We start from the raw sequence: 24229 nt of genomic DNA, 5'->3' as shown, positions 1-24229 counted from the left end.
TTTGTTTTTAAGAATTGATTTTTAGGATCTGCTTGAATTTGGTTCTATTTGTTTTAAATTATTTCATATAATTGTTTCTTAAAATTATGGAGTTTATAAATCTTATGTTATTGCACCAATTTTTTTTTTTGATGCTGAGACAATAAAGATGTGGGGATTACAAATTTTTTTTTCTCTTTCTTCATCTCACTTTTTCTCTCTTCTTTATTGTATCATTTGCAAATTTTATTTTTGTTGCAGTAACATAAGATTTATAAGCCCCTAAAATTATTTACATGATAAAAATATTAAAAAATATAATGTATTCTTATGCTTTTAATCGCAAAAAACATTATGGAAAACAAATTTTTTAAATAAAAAAATAACCAAATAAATTTTATTTTGAGTTTTAGTTGTTGAAAACAGAAAAGCATGTCTTTATTTGATGAATTTGTTTTTTGATGGATATTTTGTATAAGTTTATTATTTTTTGGTGAACTAAGATTTTTTGGCCAAGTGATATAAATTATTTTTACTAATTTTTTTTTAACAAATATTAAGTAGTGGATAATACAAGTTACTTTATTTCTTTCATTCAATCTTAAAACAGAACGCCACAAATTTTACATTAGTTTTTCGTATGTCAAAATTTTATTTTATTATCTTTGAATAAGATATCCTCGTAGGCATTAGTGTGAGACTAATCTTTTTGAAGAAGACGTTATTAAATGCCTTCCTAACAATTGCATTTTTGAGGATGTGAAGTTATGTAACTTTGTTTAATGTTAATCTGTCTAATACTTTGATGACAATTTATTTTGTGTTAAAACCGTGTAAGTAATTATTTTGTAAAAATATGAGATAATTTTATTTTCTGAATATATATGCAAATGAGTTGAATCCAATGACAAAAAAAGAGAGAAAAAATAAAATAAAATTCACTCATACATATTTTATATTTACGTATGAGATAAGATTATGTTCAAGTGACGGTAAACATCAAAACCTTTTATGTAATTCTATTCTATATTATAACTTTATAAGGGTAAAATTTAACATAAAATAATGATTTGAAAATTGAAATCCGTATCATTAGAAAAAAGATGGGAAAAAGAAAACATGATTATTTATCTTTTAATTTTTGGGAAATGTAAAAAGCAAAGAAACTTAAGTAAATTTGAATAATGTATTAATGTATCCATCCTTTAACTAACGTTCAAAAACTTCTCCTTTGGCAAAGCAGCTGCTATTCCAATTTTGATTTCTGATTCCTCCAGTCCAGTACCAGGTTAGTTCAAAGCTCCGTTTTTCCCGCTTTCACGTTGGTTTTTGGGTGTCTTTCACAAAAAAAAAAACGTTTCCGGTTTCCAACTTTCTCACTTCGGTTTTGGCGTTAATTTGGGATTATATTTTTTATCCCCAATAGTAATAGAATCTTTAGTGAATCCCTTTTGAAGGGTTTAACTGAATTCATTTCTATGGTCAATTCTATTAGAAAACACTGTGATCGGGTTCTCTAATTTGCAACCAAACAGTATGTTTTCTTTTCTCTCTCTCTCTCTCTTTTTTTTTTGAAATTTTTGTTAAAGAAGAAAATATTTGATTATAAATTGTAGGAATGTAATAAGCGTTGTATCATTCATTCCTCTCTTTTTTGTCACAGTCATATTTCAAGTATCGACTGTTTTTTTTTTTTTTTAAAGAAAATAAAAAGTTTCAACTGGAAAATGTTGACGGAGTAATATGACTCTTCTTTTGTTGCATGGACTTGCTGCTAATTCCATTTTTAATAATGTAATCCCTTATTATTAGGGTTTTTTTTTTTTTTTTTAATTCTGAAATCTTTGGTGTGTAATGATTGTTGGATCGGTGTTTCTTATTTTAGTGTTGGAAGATTTTAACTTTGGTTATATGCTGATGAATATTAATCAGGCAGTCCTGTTATGCACTTGTGTGAATTTTGATTTCGTAAATGTCAATTAGCTCCAGAAGTGATAGTGATACTCCCTTAGATGTGGAGGAACTCTTTCAAATTGGAACAAGATGTAGACAGGTAATATATCATTTCCTAATTTAAGTTGTCTGGTTTGATGAAATTCCTAATCTTATTAATTTATAGAATTATGTATATGAGGTTACCTATTATTCATATGATAATCAAGTGCATTCACAGCTTGAAAATGAAGAATATGTTATCACTTGGTTGCATTATGGATGATTTTCATACAAAACTTTAGAGGGCAAAACACCTTGTATTTATTTTACTTTTTCTTTTTAAAATTTCTTTTGATTTATCAAATTTCTTTTGATTTATCAAATTTCTTTTGATTTATCAAATTTCTTCGTTCTTGTACCCATTGGAATAAAGTATAACTTCTATGTAAATGTTCTAAAATTTTCAAATTTTTGTTGGGATATACAAGCTGTTAATAACTTAAATCTGTGCATTATGTGGTATTTTGAGTACTGATATATATCTTGATTATGATTTGCAGCTTAGAAAAGAAAAGGACAAATTGAAAAGTTCACAATCCCAAAGCTTTGAATTAATCCGAGTACGTTACATTCTAGGTTACTTGTTATTAACTCATTATAAGTTATACAGTACAGTAATATATGTAATTAACTAGCTTTTTATCTTTGGCATCTTAATGTGTTATATTTGGTCTTGTTGACCCCAAAATTCCCAGTATAGTGCATTTTAGACGTATTTACATTTATTTTACTTGTTATTACATTGTATTTGTGCAAAACCATTACTACATTTTGGTTGTGTGGTTATTGTGGATAATTTCAAGGTGATAATATGTAATTGCAATGCTTGATGAACATAAAAAACTCCCCTTGCAATTATCCTCCGCCGTGAAATTTTTATACAGAAACTCTCGCTGAACTTCCAATTCAAATTAAAGACTTGCTCTAATATTTGTGTCAGCCATTTAGATTTGTGGCGTGCAACTTTTTAGACGATTAATGAGTGTTAGATATATTAGCCTTCCCCTAATAGTTTAAGTTAAATGTAAAAGAATACGTTGTGTATTGATCTGTGTCAGAGAGTTACAATATATAGAGACCCTAATGGGCTTAAGTGTAAGGCCCAAACCTACCCAAACCTAATCCTAATACAGTCAGACTATTTACGGATAAGACAGAATCCAATCATATCTAATCATATCATATCTAATATTCTAACACTTCCCCTCAAGCTGGTGCGTATATATTATGAGCACCAAGCTTGTTACAAATGTATTCAACTCGAGAACCTCTAAGAGCTTTAGTGAAAACATCCGCTAGTTGATCAGAGGAGTTGACGAAAGCAGTCTTGATTTCTCCTGACTGAATCTTTTCTCGAATGAAGTGACAATCAATCTCTATATGTTTGGTCCTCTCATGAAAGACAGGATTAGAGGATATATGTAGCGCAGCTTGATTATCACAGATGAGTGTCATGGGTTGTTTCTGTTCACAAAGATGAAGCTCCTGAATCAACTGCTTTAACCAGACTAACTCACAGGTAGCGTTTGCCATTGCACGATACTCAGCTTCTGCACTAGATCGAGCAACAACAAGTTGTTTCTTGCTCTTCCACGAAATTAAGTTTCCTCCAAAGAAGACACAATAGCCAGAAGTAGAGCGTCTGTCCGAGGGTGATCCTGCCCAATCAGCATCTGAATAACCACAAATTTCTGTATTTCCCTGATCTGAGTACAACAAACCTTTTCCTGGTGCTCCTTTGATGTATCGGAGGATCCTCACAGCAGCATCCCAATGTGAATCACAAGGGGAATCAAGAAACTGACTAGCCGTACTAACAGCGAAAGAAATATCTGGCCTAGTCACAGTAAGATAGTTGAGCTTCCCAATTAGCCTCCGATAACGTCCAGGATCAGATAACGGCTCCCCCTGTCCGGGTAATAACTTGACATTAGGATCCATAGGTGTATCAACTGGTTTACTCCCCAACATACCAGTTTCTTCTAGGATATCCAAGGCATATTTCCTTTGACAGATAGAGATGCCCTGTCTGGATTGCGCCACCTCAATTCCCAAGAAGTAACGCAGCTTCCCAAGGTCCTTTGTTTGAAATGTACTAAACAAATGCTGTTTTAACTGACGAATTCCGTCTTGATCACTTCCGGTGAGAATGATATCGTCAACATAGACTAACAAATAGATACACTTATTAGGAGATGTAATCCTATAAAACACAGAATGGTCAACTTTACTGCGGATTAAGCCAAACGCCTGAACAGCAGAACTGAAGCGACTGAACCATGCTCGAGGAGACTGCTTGAGACCATATAAGGATTTCCGAAGATGACACACCTTTCCAAACTCCCCCTGAGCAACAAAACCAGGTGGTTGCTCCATGTAAACTTCTTGTAAATCACCATGAAGAAAGGCATTTTTGATGTCAAGTTGAAGGAGTGGCCAGTGACGAACAGCAGCAAGGGCAAGAAAGAGGCGGACTGACGCCATCTTAGCGACCGGAGAAAATGTATCGCTATAATCAAGGCCAAAGATTTGAGTAAAACCCTTGGCAACTAAACGTGCCTTGAGACGATCAATATGGCCATCAGGTCCAACTTTCACAGTAAAAACCCAGCGACAACCAACTATAGACTTCTCTGGAGGAGCAGAACAAGGTCCCAAGTGCCATTGGAATGAAGTGCAGTCATCTCATCAAGCATTGCTTGGCGCCACCCTGGATGGGAAAGTGCTTCACCTGTGGTCTTAGGAATAGAAATAGAAGAAAGACTAGAAACAAAGGTGAAATGAGGTGAAGAAAGACGGTCATAACTCAAAAAGGTATAAAGAGGATAAGGGTTACGAGTAGTACGTGTACCTTTTCTTTGAGCAATGGGAAGAGTCTCTGATGAAGGATCCGGAGGGGAAGAAGCAACAGCAGTGGGCGATGAGTCAGCAAGAGTCGAGTCGACAGGAGGCACAATTTTGCGACGCTGATAGGTGAGAAGTGGACGGTCCTCAGGTATAGAAGCAATAGGTTGCTCATCTGAAATAGAAGCACCTGCAGCTGGCAAAGACAAGCCAAGAAAAGGGACAGGAAGTACATGATCAACCTGTGACATCTGAGATGGGATAGAATTAAAGGGTTGTTGATCAAGAAAAGTGACATCAGCGGAAACTAAGTAACGCTTAAGGTCGGGAGAATAACAACGATAACCCTTTTGAAGACGAGAATAACCAAGAAAGATACACTGAAAGGCTTTGGATGTTAACTTATCCTTACCAGGAGTGAGATCATGAACAAAACAAGTACAACCAAAGACATGTGGAGTTAGAGGATAAAGAGGAACATCTGGAAGCAATAGATTATGAGGAATGTCATTGTGGAGCACAGATGAAGGCATGCGATTGATGAGAAAACAAGAGATGAGTACAGCATCTGCCCAGAAGTGAAGGGGAACCTGCATATGAATAAGAAGGGTACAGGCAGTTTCAATGAGATGTCTGTTTTTACGTTCAGCCACCCCATTTTGTTGTGGAGTGTGAGGACAAGTAGTTTGATGTAAAGTACCTTGTGTGGCCAAGAAATTAGAAAAATCAATAGAAACATATTCCTTAGCATTATCACTACGTAGAATACGAATAGAAACACCAAATTGAGTCTGGATCTCAGTAGAAAACCTTTTATAAATGGAAAATAACTCAGAATGATTTTTCATTAAATAGGTCCAAGTGCAACGGGAAAAATCATCAATAAAGGTAACGAAATACCGAAAACCTAAGACAGACAAGGTACGACTTGGACCCCAGATATCTGAATGAACAAGAGAGAAAAGGGCATCAGCTCGTTTATTGACTCGACTGGCAAAAGAGGAGCGTGTATGCTTCCCTTGTTGACATGACACACAATCTAAAGACTGAAGACCGGACAAAAGAGGAACCATTTTCTGCAACTTTGAAAGACTTGGATGACCAAGGCGACTGTGGATAAGTTGTGGAGATTCTGTGAGAGAGCATGTGACTGAAGGACGAGGCACATCCAGATAATAAAGCCCCCGTGACTCACGACCCACTCCAATCATTTTCCCCGTACCCGGATCCTGCACAGAAACAAAATGGTTAGAGAAAGTAATGGTGCAAGTGAGGGAGTGGATCAACTTACTAATAGAAATTAAGTTATAAGGGATGCCAGGAATGTAATAGACAGATGTCAGGGCCAAGGTAGAGGTCGGATGAGCTTGTCCAATCCCACGAACTGGGGCTTTGGTTCCATCCGCAAGGGTAAAAGACGGTAAATGATCAGAATAAGTAAGAGATGTAAAGAGTTCCTTATTACCACAGAGATGATCGGTAGCACCGGAGTCAAATATCCAAGTGCCAAGTGATGTAGAATGAGAAACACAAGCAACAGAATTACCAGTATAAGGCTGAGACTGAGGAGAAGCCTTCCTGAGAGGGGTTTGGAGTGCAGCATAGTCCGAACCTGAACCAAATGATGCATTGTCTGACTGAGCTATATTTGCAACCATAGAAGGAGAGTTAACCTCCGAGAGATCAGGAGATGCTGCTGCCATTTAAAGATAAAATATAAAAGCCGTAAACGAAGGCAAACGATATCCAATCAAGAAGAACCACGCGTCTAAGGTCAGACCCACAGAGAAACAATCACAGATCCAGGAAGGGGAGGAGAAGGCGAGTTTCTCTATCCAAGACCGGCCGGAAAAAGCCGCCGGAATAGTGCTCACGCGCCGGCAGAAGGTGGCGCGTGAAGCCCACGCGCAGAGAAGACTGGAGGCGCGTGAGAGCGCGTGACAACTCCGATGGTGGCCGGACTTCCACAGAGCAGGTCGCCGGGAGGAGAGGGTTCTGCTCGCGTTCGTTCCAGACTGAAAACTCGCCGGAAAAGTACTGCGGCAGCCTGAACAGTGGCTGACGGTGGCTGATGGTGGCTCCGGTGACTGTTTGAGGATGTGGACACGTGCAGAAGATGCCTGGAGAGGACTTACAGTCCTTGATGTCTTGCCGGAAGGACGCACGACAAAGAAAAGATGACTCCTAAGCAGTGGGCTTAGGTTTTAAAGCGAAGAACAAGATTTCTAAGCAGAAGCGAGGGTTCCCAGAACGAAATAGCTCTGGTACCAAGTTAAATGTAAAAGAATACGTTGTGTATTGATCTGTGTCAGGGAGTTACAATATATAGAGACCCTAATGGGCTTAAGTGTAAGGCCCAAACCTACCCAAACCTAATCCTAATACAGTCAGACTATTTACGGATAAGACAGAATCCAATCATATCTAATCATATCTAATCATATCTAATCATATCATATCTAATATTCTAACAGTTTAAGTCTTAAGTTTTTGGGATAATTGGTTTTTGATATGGTATTAGAATCTATATGATCAAGTGATCAAAAGTTCGATACTTATAATGCCCATTCTTTTAAATAAAAGTTGAACTTCAGTACAAGGTAGTGGGCCTATGTATTGTCCCCACTTCAAGCTCAACTGGATTTTGTATGAGAGGGCGTGTTAGAGATAAAAATAATTCATGATCCTTCACCATATAGCTTAAGCTTTTGGGATTGTTGGTTCTTGACAAGGAACTACATGCAAGTGTATATTCTCCTGAACCGGCAGTCAATGTTTATTCAATGAATCTGCATACCATGCAAAACTCTTTCACATCCAAAGTACATTAGTCAAAGAGGGGGTAAAGAACAATATATGGTGAAGAATAGAAAGGAGGGTTGAATACTGTATAGAATCCCTCTTTCTTGGCTCATTAGATCTTGACACTGCTTGTTGGGATATACTCTTGTGAAATCATTATGAAATTTCAATAATTGAGCATTTTCTTGCAAACAAATTATAGCAATCTGATTTATGACATTTATGCAGTTACTAGAACTACATGAGAAGTCAATGTTAGATGCCCATACAGAAGACAAGAAACACATCCAGAGGTTGGAAAAAGAGCTACTGAATTATTCTCAAGAAATAGGTAGTCTGTCTTGATGCTGCTTTTTGGCCCCTTGCATTCGAAAGTGATTAGTGTGTGTTTGGATTAGTTTATTTTATTTTTAAAGTAGCTTATAATCAAAGTCTTACTAAGAGAGCTTTTGAAAAAAAGAAGTGATTTTCTCTAAATTTAAGTAATTCCAAACAAAGCACTAAAACTATTTCATATGATTACTGGATAAAAATATTTTTTTCTCTTCCTTCCTTTTTATCTTTATGGCATACATGCTGCTGTATAAGACAAACAGTGTGCATTATTGCGTATATTAACCTTCATTGGTAAACCATTTGTGAACATATGATTGCCATTCATGAGTAGGAGTTTTTTTTCTTAGATGTCTTAATTTAAAGTAGTCAATGAGTTCCTGTGGAATACATTTTTTTAATTGAATTTGGCTCATGCATTAAAATTTTAGTTATAAAAACACTTAAATTGGTTAATTTGATCATGCTTTATACAGATTACCTTCAGGATCAGCTAAATTCGAGCAACACAGAGGTTAATCATCTGAAAAAATGTGTTCACTGCCTTGAAGTGAAATTAAAGGAGATGGAAGATTTACAAGAAGAGGTTTTATGGTTAAGGGAGGAACTTCAGAGGTCCAATTCGGAGCAGTTTTTCTTGATGCAGGAACTACAGACTAAACAATTGGAATTACAGAAGTCATCCTTGTCCATAGAGAAAATGGAGGAATCAATTTCGTCCATGACATTAGAGTCTCAGTGTGAAATAGAAAGTATGAAGCTTGATATGATGGCCTTGGAACAGAGTTGTTTTGAGGCTAAAAAAATCCTGGAACAAACTGTCGATGAAAAAATTAGACTGAGTAGATTGATCAATGAGCTCCAGGTTGCATTTCAGGATGCGCAAAAACTTATCATCTCTCTAAATGAGGAAAATAGGGAACTTAAAAGGAAGCTTGATACTACATACATGAACACTAGAAGTTTTTCTCAAAAGATTGAAGACTGGATTGAAAAAAAGGGCAGATCAGAACTCAACCGTCAATCCTCCCTGAGTGAACAAGAGAGTAATTCTACTATATCAGAGGACATAAGGTGCATAAGGAAGTTAGTTATTCTGTTTATTGTATGTTGTATTTGCTTTTGTTTTGTATGTAATTTTAATTGCATAGTAGTTGGTAGATGATGAAGGTTTTCATTGTGGTCTTCTCCCTACTCTTGCATACATTTTTGCTTGACCTTCTATATGCTAGTTTCAGAGAGTAAAATAATATTTCTGTTTTTACTTGAAAAATAAAAGAAATATAGAGCTACTTACACAAAGTCATAACATTATTTATTTGATCAGAATTGTAGGCCTATACATGATATTTTAAGTGTTTATTAAATTGACTTGACTGCACCTTTGGGTCTTTTGAAAATGTTATTTTTAACGATCAACATGCTCATTACAACAAATTCAACATGTCTAAGCAGATACTTATTTTTGCTTAGGTAGAGAAAAAGATCATGCGATCATTTTATCCTGTTGTTAGAGATAATATAGATGTATGATTGTTTCCCTTTTTTTGGTATTTGAAGTGTTCTTGCACTAATTTTCTAGTAATGTTTTCATGAAATTTCACCAGTTCTTATGGAGAAGTATTTGGTCCATTTCTTGCAAGATTGGCAATGTTCTTGGAACCAGTTGCAGATTTAAAAGGGGAGAGGGAGAAGATGTCCCATCAGATGCAAGAATATGAATTTCTTGTGGAGAAACTTAAGGTATGGTCACTTTCTCTTACTTTGATCATTCATCTACGTCAATTTGTTAAATACAATGAAGAAAACAAGATGCTTGTGACATAACTCCTTTAATTGAAATCATTTTTTAGCTTGGAGATTTATGAAGTGTTTCAACTCCCTTTACTAGGGAGAATTGAGAGAGGAAAAGTTGAAGGCCAAAGAAGAAGCAGAGGACCTAGCTCAGGAAATGGCAGAACTGAGATACCAAATGACAGGTTTACTAGATGAAGAACGTAAGCGCCGTGCTTGCATTGAACAGGCATCTTTGCAAAGAATTGTGGAGTTAGAAGCCCAGGTATGAATTTAGAAGTTAAATATCTCTTTCTTTCTCTTTGTTGTCAATTAGAGATCAGTCAAAGAAATTTACTTTTTTTCACTTTTTCTTTTTATTCAAGCTTCAAAGGGAGCAGAAAGAACCCTTAATTGCTGTCAGACATCTCCCCGGAACATAGAGGTTTTCAAAGTCTTTCAGATTCCGTGGTAGAGATTTGTCTTAAAGGTTTGTGCCAATTTATCCCCTTTAAGTTGCCCCTTTCAATATTAAATTATTTTATCAAGTACTCAATGTCATCAGAGGGAAGGAAACTATTGAATTCATAGTGGCAGTTAAAATTCCAGCATATATTCCTTTTCACATGCATCTGTTAGCCAAGTGGCCTTGTCAATGACCTTTGACCCTATTCTCTTGTACTCTTGAGGGGGGAGTTTTTTGTTCTCAAGGCTCGATGGCTGCTTGCTACTCTATCTGAAGATTGAATTTAATGCATGAGTCAGGAAGTATTGTTCTGTTAAGTACATGAGTTTACCTTTCTTCCATTTCATATTAAATAAACCCTTCTCTTGTCTGGCCCTGGTTTGCATTACTTTGCAACAACTTCTAGCTTCCTCTGACTAGGATGCAGGTGAGGCAAAATTTTAATGCCTATTTTTAGGGGGGAGAAGACTTCAAGGAACATTGTAATGATAGTCAGAATGGAACATGATGGTAATGTAATGAGTTTCTTTCCGTTTGTTTTAATTGTTAAAAGAGGAGAGAAGGAAATTAAGGGATCCCTTTGTGAGATCACGGGAAAAGGAAGGAAATTGGTTTATATTATTATGAATTAATCTCCATTTTGATCTCTTCTAGATGGTGACAGTTAAATTAGTCTGAGTAATTCACCGAGAATTCTTCTAAATCTCCCATTTCTACCTACTTCTCCGAGTGAATATGTTTTTCCAAGGAAATATACAGTTCTCTATACCTCCCTTGTTTTCCCCCCATTCTGTTTCACAGGGCCATGAAACAAGAATTGGCTCTTTTCGCTTCTTATTCTATTATACTACTCAAACTAACTGTAGTAGACATTTGATAACGAACAATTAGGAAAGCATCCAGAATTAGAGTGGTTTCTTCTGGAAGGCTCTATCTTGTTATGAGATATTTGAGTTAGGAACTGACTGGATCTTCATTACTCGCATCCCTGAAAAACTGCTAAATTTTCTGTCTATAAAGATTTGCAGATGATAGATTTTTATCTAAATCAAAAGATGAATCTCGTGGTGGCCTGTTCTTTTGAATGTGACTGATTTTCAATCCTGATGGCAATAAGTTGTTGGATTTTGATTTTCGATCCTAGGTCAAAAGTTGCTTGAACAGGCAGAATAATAAATCTACTAAAAGTCCAATATGGATTTGACTTCACTCAAAAGAATTTTTTTTATGCTTTTCAATTATTCCATACCTGGATTATTTCTTGCAAAATTTAGAACCTTAAAGGGGTGTAGACGGACATATGTTATTTCCTATCACTAGAATTTTACATCTTGACATTCCAACCCCTAATTATACATACTCATTGCCCATGGTGTTTCTATAGAAAAATTAGTGCTGAGAGTACATTTTAATTCCAACTACATGAACAACACACAACCATATTCTACTAGTAACTAGTAATGCTGGACATGATGTAATCCTCATTTCACAAAATACATAAGTTCTACATTCATACATCAAAAGGGCCTAATGTCGTTAAGATGATGACATCAAAACATTATAGACTTGATACAACTTCATTTATCTAGTATCCTCTTGGGCTGCTCCCACCACATTGTGATCTTTCCCTGAAATTTAATCCCCAAAAGGAGTGAGATTTTCATCCCAGTAAAATGAGAAATTACAGAACTATTCAAGGAACCGGTAGTCACGAAAAGCTAACACATTATGTAATAGGACCCTGCATGAAAGGAGAATAGACGGACGGCCACACGGATATCGATATCTATATTATGTTTTACTGATTGAAAAAATTATATTAGATTTTAATTTTTTTTTTATTAATATCATTGCATTTTTTTTATTGACTCGTATAATTTTGAATGTATGTTAAAAATTCATATTTTTTAAAATCTTATAAATTCATATTGTCCTTTCAAATCTTATAAATTCTATTAAAATTCAATCTTATGAAATCTTGATTGTAAAAAAAGTTCTTTAAAAAAGTCTTTAGAGTCCTTCTAATTCTAAATAATTTTTAAAATCTATAAGATTATTTATATCAAAAAAATCTTTTAAAATCCTAATCAAGTACCACCTAAAGTCACTTAATTGGGCTGTCTTCCAACACTTATGCAGGTACGAATATGATGGGCGCTTGTGAATACTCTTGGGCTTGATAGTGGGACATACCGTAACATAAATACTGAATGCAAATCTGGTTAAAGAATGCCAACTATTAGATGATTAACTACACTTTCTACAATTCTAAAGAATGAAAATAAAAATAAATAATTTTAAAAATTGACATCACATTAATGAAAGACGACAATGACAGTGATTATGAATGAAATTTTAAAATAATAATTTTAAAGTTTGACAAATTAATTGTAGATAAAATATGGTTTTAATATTTCTACAGTAAATGTAAATAAGTTATATATATTCACTTTTAAAATGACATCGTTCTGAGTTGAAAGATTAAAAAATTATAATGAGAAATATTATTATAATCTTGAAATAAAATTAATTATAAAAATACTTTAATTTTTGCCCTAAAACGATATCATTTTGGGTTTTGATCCGGATAAAATATAGGCTCAATCAAAGCCCCATAAGGAAAGTCCAAGCCCTTCCGAAGCACAAAGAACAAGCATTGACGCGATGCCCACATCGCGGCGTTCCAGACGCGATATCCCAATCGCGACATACAGGACGCGATGGTCTCATCGCGGCACACAAGACTCGATCCTCATATCGCGCATGAAACCTTCTAAGAGAGGTAAACGTAAGGCTCAAGGTAACTCCACCGCGCCTTAGCTCCAGTAAACAACGAATAGCTCCAGCTTGCCTCAAATCTACTACTAGACCCTCTGGAAGATAAGGCTACATAGGTCCCCTAAATAATTTACAGCCCAAGGCTGGCCACTCAGAAGTCAAGCCGCCTTAACTAAGGCGGCATCCCAGCTACTATATAAACACACGATATACCACCAAGGTACGATCATCCTTTACTGTAACAAGATAGCACACCTGCCTCTGATACTAACTTAAGCATCAGAGTGTCTTCGCAGGTACCCCCCCATTTGGTGCAATGTGCCAACGTGAAGGACAAAGCTCAAGATCAGTCCGACAGCAATACTAGGCCAATGCCAACAACAACGTAAGGTGATTCAACCGTGTGTGATTGGGCTCTATACATATAGGCTAGTTCATACTATATCTGGTCCGATCATTGGCGTCGTCTGTGGGAAATTACTACCCACCTTTCTTTAAAAACATGGTTGACACTCGCAGCAAATCCCAGAATGGCTCCAAAGGAAAGCGGAAGGAGACCCCTGCTTCCCCTGTCCCATCCACCTGGATGACCCACCGACACCCCAACATCTGTTGGACCTCATCACACTACAGAATAAGAAAATCGCCCAGCAGAATCAAGATTTAGCTCGATTGAAAAAAGCTCAAAAGAACAAAGACAAAATCCAAGAAAAAGGAAAAGAAAAAGATTCGGAGAAAGAAAAAAATCCTGAAAATTCTGATGAAAGTGAACCACCCCATGCACACTCAGCTGATAACCCAGGACCTTCGGGTCACAAAAATAAGAAAGGTGAAGAAATAAAAGATACTCATGAGAATGAAAATTCTCATGAAAATTCAAGAATATTCTCTCGAATCGTTCACCCTTTCGTTCCTTGTATAATGAACATCCCAATTCCTCGGGATATCAAGATCTCAACAGAAAAATATAATGGCAAGGGGGATCCCCAAGAGCATCTGGAACAATTCCAGACAAACATGATGGCACAGGATGTGGCAGATCCAATAGCATGTCGACTGTTTCCGACAACCCTAAAGGAGACATCACTTAGGTGGTACTCAGCGTTGCCACCTAATTCGGTGCAAAGTTGGGACGACCTAACCAACCAATTCCTCATACGATTTGCAACGAGCAAGGCGCAATACAAATCTACGCACGCGTTAAAAACTGTGCGTCAAGGATCTAAAGAAACCTTGCGTGATTATCTAAACAGATTCTTCGATGAAGCACTTTTGGTCAGAGATTTGGATTCACAAGTCTCACTACACATCATTACTGAAGGACTAGTTGAAGGCCCTTTCTCCATGTCGCTAGCCAAACAGCGACCGCGCACCATAGAGGAATTGCGCTCACGATCAGAAAAATTCATCAACCTCGAAGATTACAAGCGCTCACGAGAAATTTCTTACACCAGGGCCAACACAGACAACTTTGAAAGAGATGTCCATAAGAGTTTTCAACGAAAATTTCGTGAAAAAAGAAAGTGGGAAAAGTATGACAATTACACCTCTTTAAACACCTACCAAAGACGTATTCTGAAGGAAGTATTCCAAACAGGGTATGTACGGGTCAACAGGCAACCCCCAATGCCGCAAGGAGTGCAGCGTGATGAAACTAAATTTTGTGAATTTCACAATGACAAAGGTCATATAACTGATGAATGCCTCGCGCTCAAAAATACCATTGAGGCACTCATACGAGAAGGAAAACTCCAGGAGTTCATTTCCAGTTGCAGGGAGTATAAGGCGCTGAGGAGGCGCGATAGAAGTCCAGACCACGACCCAAATTCCAATGAACAAAGGGCGTATCCCAGGAGAAACTATAACCTTGCTCGTAACAATGATCAAAGAAGAGCAACTCTGACTGACAGACGTCAGGGATCTCCACCGCGAAATAGACAGCGAACCACGTAGCAACAGCGCGATGGACTACCTCATAACGCGGCAGGAGTTTTAGCTACCATTGCTGGTGGATTAGCGGGAGGAGGTGCGACAAAATCTCAACGCAAAAAACATCTGAAATCAGTCATGACGGTGCACGATCACGCTCGCCATTCCACTTCTCGTAGTCAAAGACAGGCCATAAGTTTTGACGACGACGACTATGGCGACATCATCACAGACCATGATGACCCGTTGGTGATCTCAGCTTGCATGGTTAATCTCCAGGTAAAGCGTATTATGGTTGATAATGGTAGTTCAACTGATATTATTTTCTGGGATGCTTTTCGCACGATGCACATCCCAGAGGAACATTTACTTCATGGATGTTCAGACCTAATTGGCTTCGCTGGAGAATGCGTACAACCTAAGGGCACCATTGAGATGTGGGTAACCTATGGAATCCTGCCTTAGGTGCGTACTATCAAAGTATGGTTTTATGTTATTGAATACCCATCGACATACAACATCATCCTAGGAAGACCAACCATTGCCGCACTCAAGGCAATCATCTCTATGCCCCACCTTTTGATGAAATTCTGCGATACATCTGGCGCAGTAGTCGCTATCAGGGGTGACCAGAAAGCAGCGCGCAGCTGCTATAATACAAGCCTACGAGCCAAAGCCCTTTTACCATCTGATGACAAAGTCAAAGCATCTGTCAATATGACAGATCTCGATATGCGCAATGATTTGCGGGATACACGTCCTCAACCCGATGGAGAATTGGAAAACCTTCAGGTAGGGCCACTACCTGAAAACGTCACCAAAATTGGGCGACACCTCCCCTAAGCCGAGAAGAGCGCGTTGGTAACAGTGCTATTGAAACATAAAGATCTCTTTGCTTGGACAACAGTTGACATGCCAGGAATAGACCCATACGTTATTTGTCACCATTTAACGTTAGACCCCAAAGTTAAACCAATCGCGCAGAAAAAGCGCAAGATTTCCCCAGAAAAACAGATGGTGGTAGAGACCGAAGTAGCAAAACTACTTGATGCATGAGTAATCAGAGAAATCACGTACTCTACTTGACTTTCCAATGTCGTACTAGTCAAAAAACCCAACGGAAAGTAGCGCATGTTACAGATTACACAGATCTCAACAAATACTGCCCAAAGGACTTCTATCCACTTCCCACCATCGATAAATTGGTTGACAATTCTGCAGGATACCAGATCTTATTCTTCATGGACGCATATTCGGGCTACAACCAGATTCCGATGTTCACACCAGATGAGGAAGCCACAACTTTTATCACTGAAAAAGCTACCTACTGCTATAATATGATGTTGTTTGGTCTTAAGAATGCCGGTGCTACTTACCAACGCATGATGAATAAAGTTTTCAGTCAGCAGATTGGTTAGATGCTTGAAGTATACATTGATGACATGATAGTCAAAACAATGACTACTGTACAACATCCCCAGGATTTGGAACAAGTGTTTCAGCAACTGCGCAAATACAAGTTACGACTTAATCCTGCCAAATGCGCGTTTGGAGTACCAGCTGGAAAGTTTTTAGGATTCATGCTGACACATCGCGGCATAGAGGCCAATCCTGATAACTGTAAGGCTATACTCAACATGACCAGCCTGCGAAACATAAAGGAACTACAGTAATTGACGGGAAGAATTATTGCTCTAACCAGATTCCTTCCTGCGTCAGCACAAAAGTCATTGCCAATGTTTAAACTATTGCGCAAACAGTCAAATTTCACATGGACTCCCAAGTGCGAGGCAGGGTTCATGGCCATTAAAGAACATTTGGCCAACTCACCAGTTTTGGTCAGGCCTTTGCCCAACGAACCTTTGGTCTTATACCTCTCAGTCAGCAATGAAGCCATAAACGCTGTCTTATTGCGCGAAGAGAACCAGGAACAACAGCCAATCTACTTCGTGAGCAAAGCACTCCAAGGACCAGAACTACGCTATCAGCAAATTGAAAAAGTTGCTTTCGCGCTCATCTTGACATTGCAACGCCTACGCCATTATTTCTAGGGACACACTATCAAAGTTCGCACAAGCCAACCCCTTCGACAAGTGCTGAGACAACCGGATTTGGTAGGCCGCATGATCTCGTGGTCAATAGAATTGTCGGAATACGACATCATCTACGAACCGCGACAAGCAATTAAAGCCCAGGTATTAGCAGATTTCCTTGTCGAAATGACACACCTACATGACGCTGAGATGAGTGAGGGTTGGGTTATTTATGTCGATGGATCTTCCAATGTTAAAGGGAGCGGTGCAGGAGTCATCGTAGAAAGCCCTCAAGGCGTTACTGTGGAGCACTCTATCCATTTTGGATTCAAAGCTTCAAACAATCAAGCCGAATACGAAGCGGTCCTCGCTGGGCTCGCCATGGCCAAAGACTTGGGGGCAAAAAACATAATTCTCAAGAGTGATTCACAATTAGTGATTGCTCAAGTCCAAGGAAGCTACCAGGCGAAAGAAGCATTAATGATAAAATATTTGGAAAAAGTAAGATTACTTCTGACAGAGTTTCAAAGCTTCACCATGGAGCACATCCCCAGAGAGCAAAACTCCCGCGCTGACATTTTATCCAAGTTAACCAGCACAAAGGGACCAGGAAACAACAGATCAGTAATCCAACAAAGCGTCCCTAATCCTAGCATCATAATGGCAGTAACTAAGTGAAGAGCTCAACCATCCCAAAATGCACAATCCATGGTGGATGATGACAACATACCATTAGACGGTACGGAGACTTGGATGACATCAATTTGGAATTATTTGGTCAGAGGAGAGGTACCACAAGAAACAGGCGCAGCAAAAAAGCTATCGCGCAAGGCTTCGTTCTACACTATCATCAACAACCAACTCTACAAGAAAGGGTTTTCCTCTCCAATGTTTAAATGTTTAGATCCTCAGCAAGCTCAGTATGTAATATTTGAGGTACACGAGGGAATTGGCGGACATCACATGGGAGGGAAATCCTTATCTCAAAAACTGCTTCACGCAGGCTATTTTTGGCCAACTATGGAAGATGACTCCAAAAAACACGTGCGACAGTGAGTCAAATGTCAGGAGCATGCAGACTTACATCATGCTCCTCCTGAGGAATTATCTTCAATGATGTCCCCATGGCCATTCTACCAATGGGGCATGGACATATTGGGCCCATTCCCAGTGGCTGTGGGAGGAGTCAAATGGTTGCTGGTAGCAATCAACTACTTCTCCAAGTGGATCGAGGCAGAAGCTTTAGCTACGATATCTGCTAGCAAGGTTCGCTGTTTCTTTTACCGACAAATCATAAGTCAGTTCGGCGTTCCTCATACCATCATAACTGATAATGGTACACAGTTTGTGGACAGAAAATTCAATCAAATTCTTCAGGATTTGCATATCAAACACCGATACACATCGATTGAACATCCACAAACTAACGGATTGGCAGAAGCTGCAAATCGGGTCCTTAAACGCGGATTGGAAAGAAGACTATAAGCAGCAAAAGGAGAATGGCCTGAACAACTAGACTTTGTGCTATGGGGTTACAGGACAACCAAACATTCAACTACAGGAGAAACCCCATTTCGCATGGTCTATGGTAGTGAAGCCATGATCCCAGTAGAAATTGGAGAACCATCATGGCGAAAGATGTACACAAATGAAGACAACAACTCACAGGCATTGCTTCATAACTTAGACGCGATAGAGGAAATGCGCGAAATTGCGCACGTTAAAGAAATAACACTTAAACAGAGAATAGCAGCGCGCTATAATTTAAGGGTTGTCAGACGAGGCTTCAACGTGGGCGACTTAGTCCTACGCAGAGCTGACATCGGTAATAAGAACGCGCGACAAGGCAAATTGGCTGCAAACTGGGAAGGACCTTATCGCATCCACAGCAAAACGGATAAGGGGGAATATGTCATTGAGACATTATCTGGTCTCGCTATCCCACACACATGGAACGCGGACAAGCTTAAGACATTCTATAGCTAAGTCTCTTACGACTCACAACATATTTATCTTCTCGCATTCTTAATCATTTTGTGTCAAGTTTAAGACATTCTTAATAAAAACATCGCCAATTTTCCTTTTGCTATTAATCATTTTGTATCAAGCTTAAGTACACAGGATCACAACGTTCTTGTTGATCAGGATTCTCTAACGAATCCTTCAATTAACAGGATACCTCTCATGGTTTCTATCAAGTATCAGGATTCTCTCACGAATCCTCCAATTAACAGGATACCTCTCATGGTTCCTATCAAGTATCAGGATTCTCTCACGAATCCTCCAATTAACAGGAAACCTCTCATGGTTCCTATCAAATATCAGGATTCTCTCACGAATCCTCCAAAATTAACAGGAAACCTCCCATGGTTCCTATCAAGTATCAGGATTCTCTCACGAATCCTCCAATTAACAGGAAACCTCTCATGGTTCCTATCAAGTATCGGGATTCTCTCACGAATCCTCCAATTAACAGGATACCTCTCATGGATCCTATCAAGTATTAGGATTCTCTCACGAATCCTCCAAGTAACAGGACTCCTCTCATGGATCCTATCAAATATTAGGAGTCTCCCACGAATCCTCCAATCAACAGACTCCTCCACAAGGATCTCCTCAACAGATCGGAACTATTCAAGTCACGATCCCCCAAGACATATCGCGATGCTCAAACGCGATAGCGTTAACAAAGGAAATGGCTCATGCAAGGATGGCGCGATAGGTTCAGTATCCATCGCACTGATCAACTCCACTGGAACTTCTTGATTTTGCTCATTAAGTGTCACTAGCTGACCATTCTTGAAATAGTGGTAATAATGCACGTTTTCCAGCTTGATAGAAGGATTGAAGAAGCACACCTGCTCCATAACATTTACGAAGGTTGCTTCCGCTTCCTTCTCAAATAAATCCTGATACCTCTTCACCTCACCAGTCAAGAATGCCTTCTCTTCGGCCCAGGTATCAGTGTTTCTTTCCAGTTCCAAGATACGCTTGGACAGATCAGTCTTTTCTGCTTCCAATCCCTTATTGGAGGTTGTCAGGGCCTTCAGGGCGCCATCCTTCTTCGCCATAGACGTTTTCAGTGTAGATACTTCCTCTTCAGATTTCTTCAATTTAGCCTCAAGGTCAGCGCGTTGTTGAGCACTTTCACCCTTCAGCGCCTCAATTCGCGCCTTCAGAAAATCCACTGTGCCTGTTACATATTAAAGAGCAGTAAGTATATATGCAATATCATATCATATAAACAACGAAATATCAAGGTAATTACCAGGTGCAGACATAAGGAATTGACTCGCTACGGTCAAGCTCTGGGACATCTGTAGCCATTGGTCTTGCGGCAGCGCTTCCAGAGGAGCGCCAAACTCTCTGCCTTGAGCGCGAATATCTTGGTCCAACTTCCAGTCAAAGTCTGGCCACTCTGTAGTAGATCCCCCGGTCATCTCCTCCAGGGATCTTTTCTTACCCCTTGCGGTATTTTCCACCACTACCACATGAGGGATGACATCTAACGGGGCGGTGGGAGGAGTTAAGGACTTCATTGGAGACTTCAACCGCACAGCAGCATGCTCGCTTGTTTCTGCAACAGCAGCACCCGCAGACATAGACGGTTGGGGAGATCTTGAAGCACCAGCTGCAGCACGATTGGCAGCAATCCATTCCATTTTACTTAACGATGCCGTCATCGAGCTATCTGCAAACCAGAACAAAGAAATTCATGATTAAAGATATTTCAAACATAGCGCGTCATCACGGTATACTCAGATACTTTGATTAAAACATTTACAAAGTGAGTAAGGGTCTAAGTTACCCTGATAAGCTCGAATATCATCATCGGAATACTCATTCAAAATCGTGTACGTGCTCAGCGAGCCCGTATCAGAAGCTTCTCGAGCAATGTTACCTAAAGTGGTCACTGTCTTCTGTTCTACATCACTCAAATCAGTAAAATTATAGACCAGGACATCGCTTTCAGTTGAATATTCTGACCAATATAACGGGAAGATAGGAGTCCCATCATCGCCTATAAAAAAAGGTTTGGTACCTTCGGCGGGGTAAATCTTGAAGTATTCTGCGCTCCACTTGTTAATCTTTCGTGAATATGACTCGCAGAATTTCACTTTGCTCCTAAATGATATCCAGCTATTGCGAGGTCCCATTACACTAAACATATACAAGAATGATTGCACAGATTTGAACAGACCGTAGGCATTGCAAACCATCTCGTACACTCTGATAAAACCCCAAGCGTTGGGAGTCAGCTGTGAAGGCGCCACATTCAAGTGCGCCAAAAGTTTACAAACAAAAGGTGAAAAAGGAAACCGAACACCTATGGACAGAAAAAAGAATGAGTACATCACCATGTAATGCCTGGTTGATCCTTCGGCCCGCGATGAACAAACGCGCTCATTCTTCGGGACAACACCAACTTCCCATTGGTCATCAAAAGCTTTATTGGGGGTCAGGTGGAGAGCTGCTGCTTTTTCAGCCAATTCTCCTGGGGAGCAAAACACAGACTCAGTATCCAACACTGTGTCTGCCACCCAACTAAGGGTATCTTCGTCCCGTAGATTCTGGCTAACTGGCTGCTCATCATCGGGGTCAAGGCGTAGGATTTTCTTCTTCGTGTCAGATTGCAATTTTTGTTTTTTCTTCTCATGAGCACCGCGTCTTGCCATTATCTCTCTGATCTGAGGGGACACAAAATTTGATTCAGAAGAGGAAGAAGAATCAGTGGAAGAAGACAAGTCAGAAGAAATAGGCGTATAGTTATCAAAATCCCTTTTCTTAAAAGGATACCCGGCAGGATAGACAACATTTAACGGTAAAGGACTAGGGCTCTTTTGACCTAAAGATTCATGCGCGATAGAACAAGGAGAATCGCGCGACGAGTTTGAAGAGGACGATTTAGGGCTCTTTGATTCAACTGATTTGTAGCTATTTGCAGTGCTCGAAGAAGAATCACTCGATAGCACAATGGGCTTTGACATGTTCAAAGAAACTTGGGGAAACACAGACGAGCTATGTTCTGGCAATGTCTTTACGCGATTAGGATGTCGCGAAGATGACCCTAACTCAAACGTACGAATCGAGGGGACATGCCTAGCATAAGCTTTGGAGCAAGGGGCTAAAATTCCTACAGTAGGCCTCTTGTCACTGGTTCGCAAAGACCTTGATCTTGGCAACAATCCCGAAGGAGGACTGGACGAGCCAGACTGTTCACAAAGTCTGATAAAATCCGCACATTTGCAATTATCAGACATGCTTCACACAGAAAGAAGGAAAAATACTGAACCAGATGAAAAAAACACAGAAAAGATCAGATGGAAGGAGGAACAACATACCTGAGCTTTATACTTCGGAACTTCACACTACAAACAGGGCGTGTCACCACCGAAAATGCAGAAGAAAGCACTGAGAGATGAGAGATTTTTCACAAAATCACCGAAATAATTTTTCCCTCCAAGACTCAGTACAAATATGAAAGGTTTCTCACCAACGGATAGACCGAAAGCCACAAGACGTGTTAAACAAAACGGGTTCCAAGGGACACGTGGCAGGTAGGGGAAGCGTTTTACTTACAAAAACCACCCACGCCTGTACTTAAACTCCCACGTAATCACAACAGCATTTAATGCTCTTGATTGATTAGACGTTTAATCCACCATTTTTTAAGCGGTAGAAAGTCATGATGACACTATCAGGCACAACTACCGCAGCACACAGAAAAAGGACATATGAATAATATGCTATCGCGCCTTGAGCAAAAACATATAGCTCACGGCCTTGCCAAATGACAACACCGCAAGCTAGGGGGCAACTGATCCGGATAAAGTATAGGCCCAATCAAAGCCCCATAAGGAAAGCCCAAGCCCTTCCGAAGCACAAGGAACAAGCATTGACGCGATGCCCACATCACGGCGTTCCAGACGCGATATCCCCATCGCGACATACAGGACGCGATGGTCTCATCGCGGCACACAAGACTCGATCCTCATATCGCGCATGAAACCTTCTAAGAGAGGTAAACGTAAGGCTCAAGGTAACTCCACCGCGCCTTAGCTCCAGTAAAAAACGAACAGCTCCAGCTTGCCTCAAATCTACTACTAGACCCTCTGGAAGATAAGGCTACATAGGTCCCCTAAATAACTTGCAGTCCAAGGCTGGCCACTCATAAGCCAAGTCGCCTTAACTAAGGCAGCATCCCAGTTACTATATAAACAGACGATATACCACCAAGGTACGATCATCCTTTACTGCAGCAAGATAGCACACCTGCCTCTGATACTAACTTAAGCATCATAGTGTCTTCGCAGGTATCCCCCCATTTGGTGCAATGTGCCAACGTGAAGGACAAAGCTCAAGACTAGTCCGACAACAATACTAGGCCCAGGCCAACAACGACGTAAGGTGATTCAACCGTGTGTGATTGGGCTCTATACACATAGGCCAGTCCATACTGTATCTGGTCCGATCAGGTTCAATATAGATAACTTATTTACATTACCTGCAGAAAGAATCGATAAAATAAGCATCACTTGAGAGGTTATTTGTAATTGATTCTATATTAAAATTGCAACTTCCTCTATTTTATATATAAAAACAATTATCCAATAGCACTTAATCTAGTCATAAAATACATGGCTGAGTTTGGTGACATCTTTGAGACGCTTATTTAATCATCAAATGTATACAATATGATAAAGTCAATGGCTATCAACTTCTTCTTTTTTTAATGGTTTAAATTGTTCCTAGTGAATATAAACAATATATGCAGAAGATCATACAGTATAATTAAGGAAGGAAGATGTTATCAAAGTCTTACCATTTTCGGTCTGAAATGGCACCTACTCACATAAACCATATGAAAAGGTCCTCACTACATTAATTCAAACCTTTTCTTTTCTTTTCTTTTTTTTAGTAGAGCTTCAAACCTTTTCTTAACTTAGCTGGGAAAAGAGAGGGGGGATCACTGAATTTGAAATGAAATATTTTATTAATTGATTTTTTTTTTTTTTTCACAAAACAAAGCTAGGTAAGTATAGGTAGTTCAAATCTAAAGTTACGATGCGTTATCGTCAACATCTTTCTATCTTATTAATTAAACCAAATCTCAATATGAATTAATAATTCAATCTTTAATTTGGAAAACTATAAAATAAGAATTGACTTGATTTCATTTTTTAACAAAATTATTATTATTTATATTAGTTGTATATAAATATAAACCGTTATGGACTCAAGTCCATTTACTACCAGGCCCTACAAGGGACAATTCAAATATAAAATTCAAATATAA

The 24229-nt window shown here is 39.0% G+C and overlaps 2 protein-coding genes across 6 annotated transcripts; both read left to right on the top strand.

Annotated features, from left to right (window-relative positions):
* The first annotated feature begins 1223 nt into the window (after nucleotides 1–1223).
* LOC133303063 (uncharacterized) lies at nucleotides 1224–10848 on the top strand. Of its 5 annotated transcripts, none has more exons than XM_061502916.1 (9): nucleotides 1224–1267; nucleotides 1475–1513; nucleotides 1912–2032; nucleotides 2475–2534; nucleotides 7849–7951; nucleotides 8430–9027; nucleotides 9597–9696; nucleotides 9845–10012; nucleotides 10113–10848. In XM_061502916.1, the coding sequence occupies exons 3-9, from the start codon at nucleotides 1952–1954 to the stop codon at nucleotides 10167–10169; spliced, it is 1167 nt and encodes a 388-aa protein (XP_061358900.1). In that variant the 5' UTR covers nucleotides 1224–1267; nucleotides 1475–1513; nucleotides 1912–1951; the 3' UTR covers nucleotides 10170–10848. The 5 variants fall into 5 exon arrangements, with proteins under 5 accessions (XP_061358900.1, XP_061358898.1, XP_061358902.1 ...); XM_061502914.1 differs by having other exon boundaries at nucleotides 9561–9696; XM_061502918.1 differs by lacking the exon at nucleotides 10113–10848 and having other exon boundaries at nucleotides 9561–9696; nucleotides 9807–9974.
* Nucleotides 10849–13891: 3043 nt separating this feature from the next.
* LOC133303055 (uncharacterized) lies at nucleotides 13892–14923 on the top strand. The gene has a single exon (XM_061502902.1). The coding sequence runs from the start codon at nucleotides 13892–13894 to the stop codon at nucleotides 14921–14923; it is 1032 nt and encodes a 343-aa protein (XP_061358886.1).
* Nucleotides 14924–24229: the final 9306 nt, after the last annotated feature.

The sequence above is a fragment of the Gastrolobium bilobum genome, unplaced genomic scaffold, assembly GCF_033153095.1.
Source record: "Gastrolobium bilobum isolate Gb01-03AN ecotype WA unplaced genomic scaffold, APGP_CSIRO_Gbil_v1 utg916, whole genome shotgun sequence".
NCBI classification, from domain to species: domain Eukaryota; kingdom Viridiplantae; phylum Streptophyta; class Magnoliopsida; order Fabales; family Fabaceae; genus Gastrolobium; species Gastrolobium bilobum.
The sequence above is the reverse complement of the archived record's forward strand: the minus strand, read 5'-3'. Positions and strand labels throughout refer to the sequence as shown.

Coding starts and splice junctions, on each gene's coding strand:
- LOC133303063 (XM_061502914.1), top strand. CDS start 1,952: ATGTCAATTAGCTCCAGAAGTGATAGTGATACTCCCTTAGATGTGGAG. Junction 9,028..9,560: donor ACTATATCAGAGGACATAAG/GTGCATAAGGAA, acceptor AAATTTCACCAG/TTCTTATGGAGAAGTATTTG. Junction 9,697..9,844: donor TTCTTGTGGAGAAACTTAAG/GTATGGTCACTT, acceptor TCCCTTTACTAG/GGAGAATTGAGAGAGGAAAA.
- LOC133303055 (XM_061502902.1), top strand. CDS start 13,892: ATGAACATCCCAATTCCTCGGGATATCAAGATCTCAACAGAAAAATAT.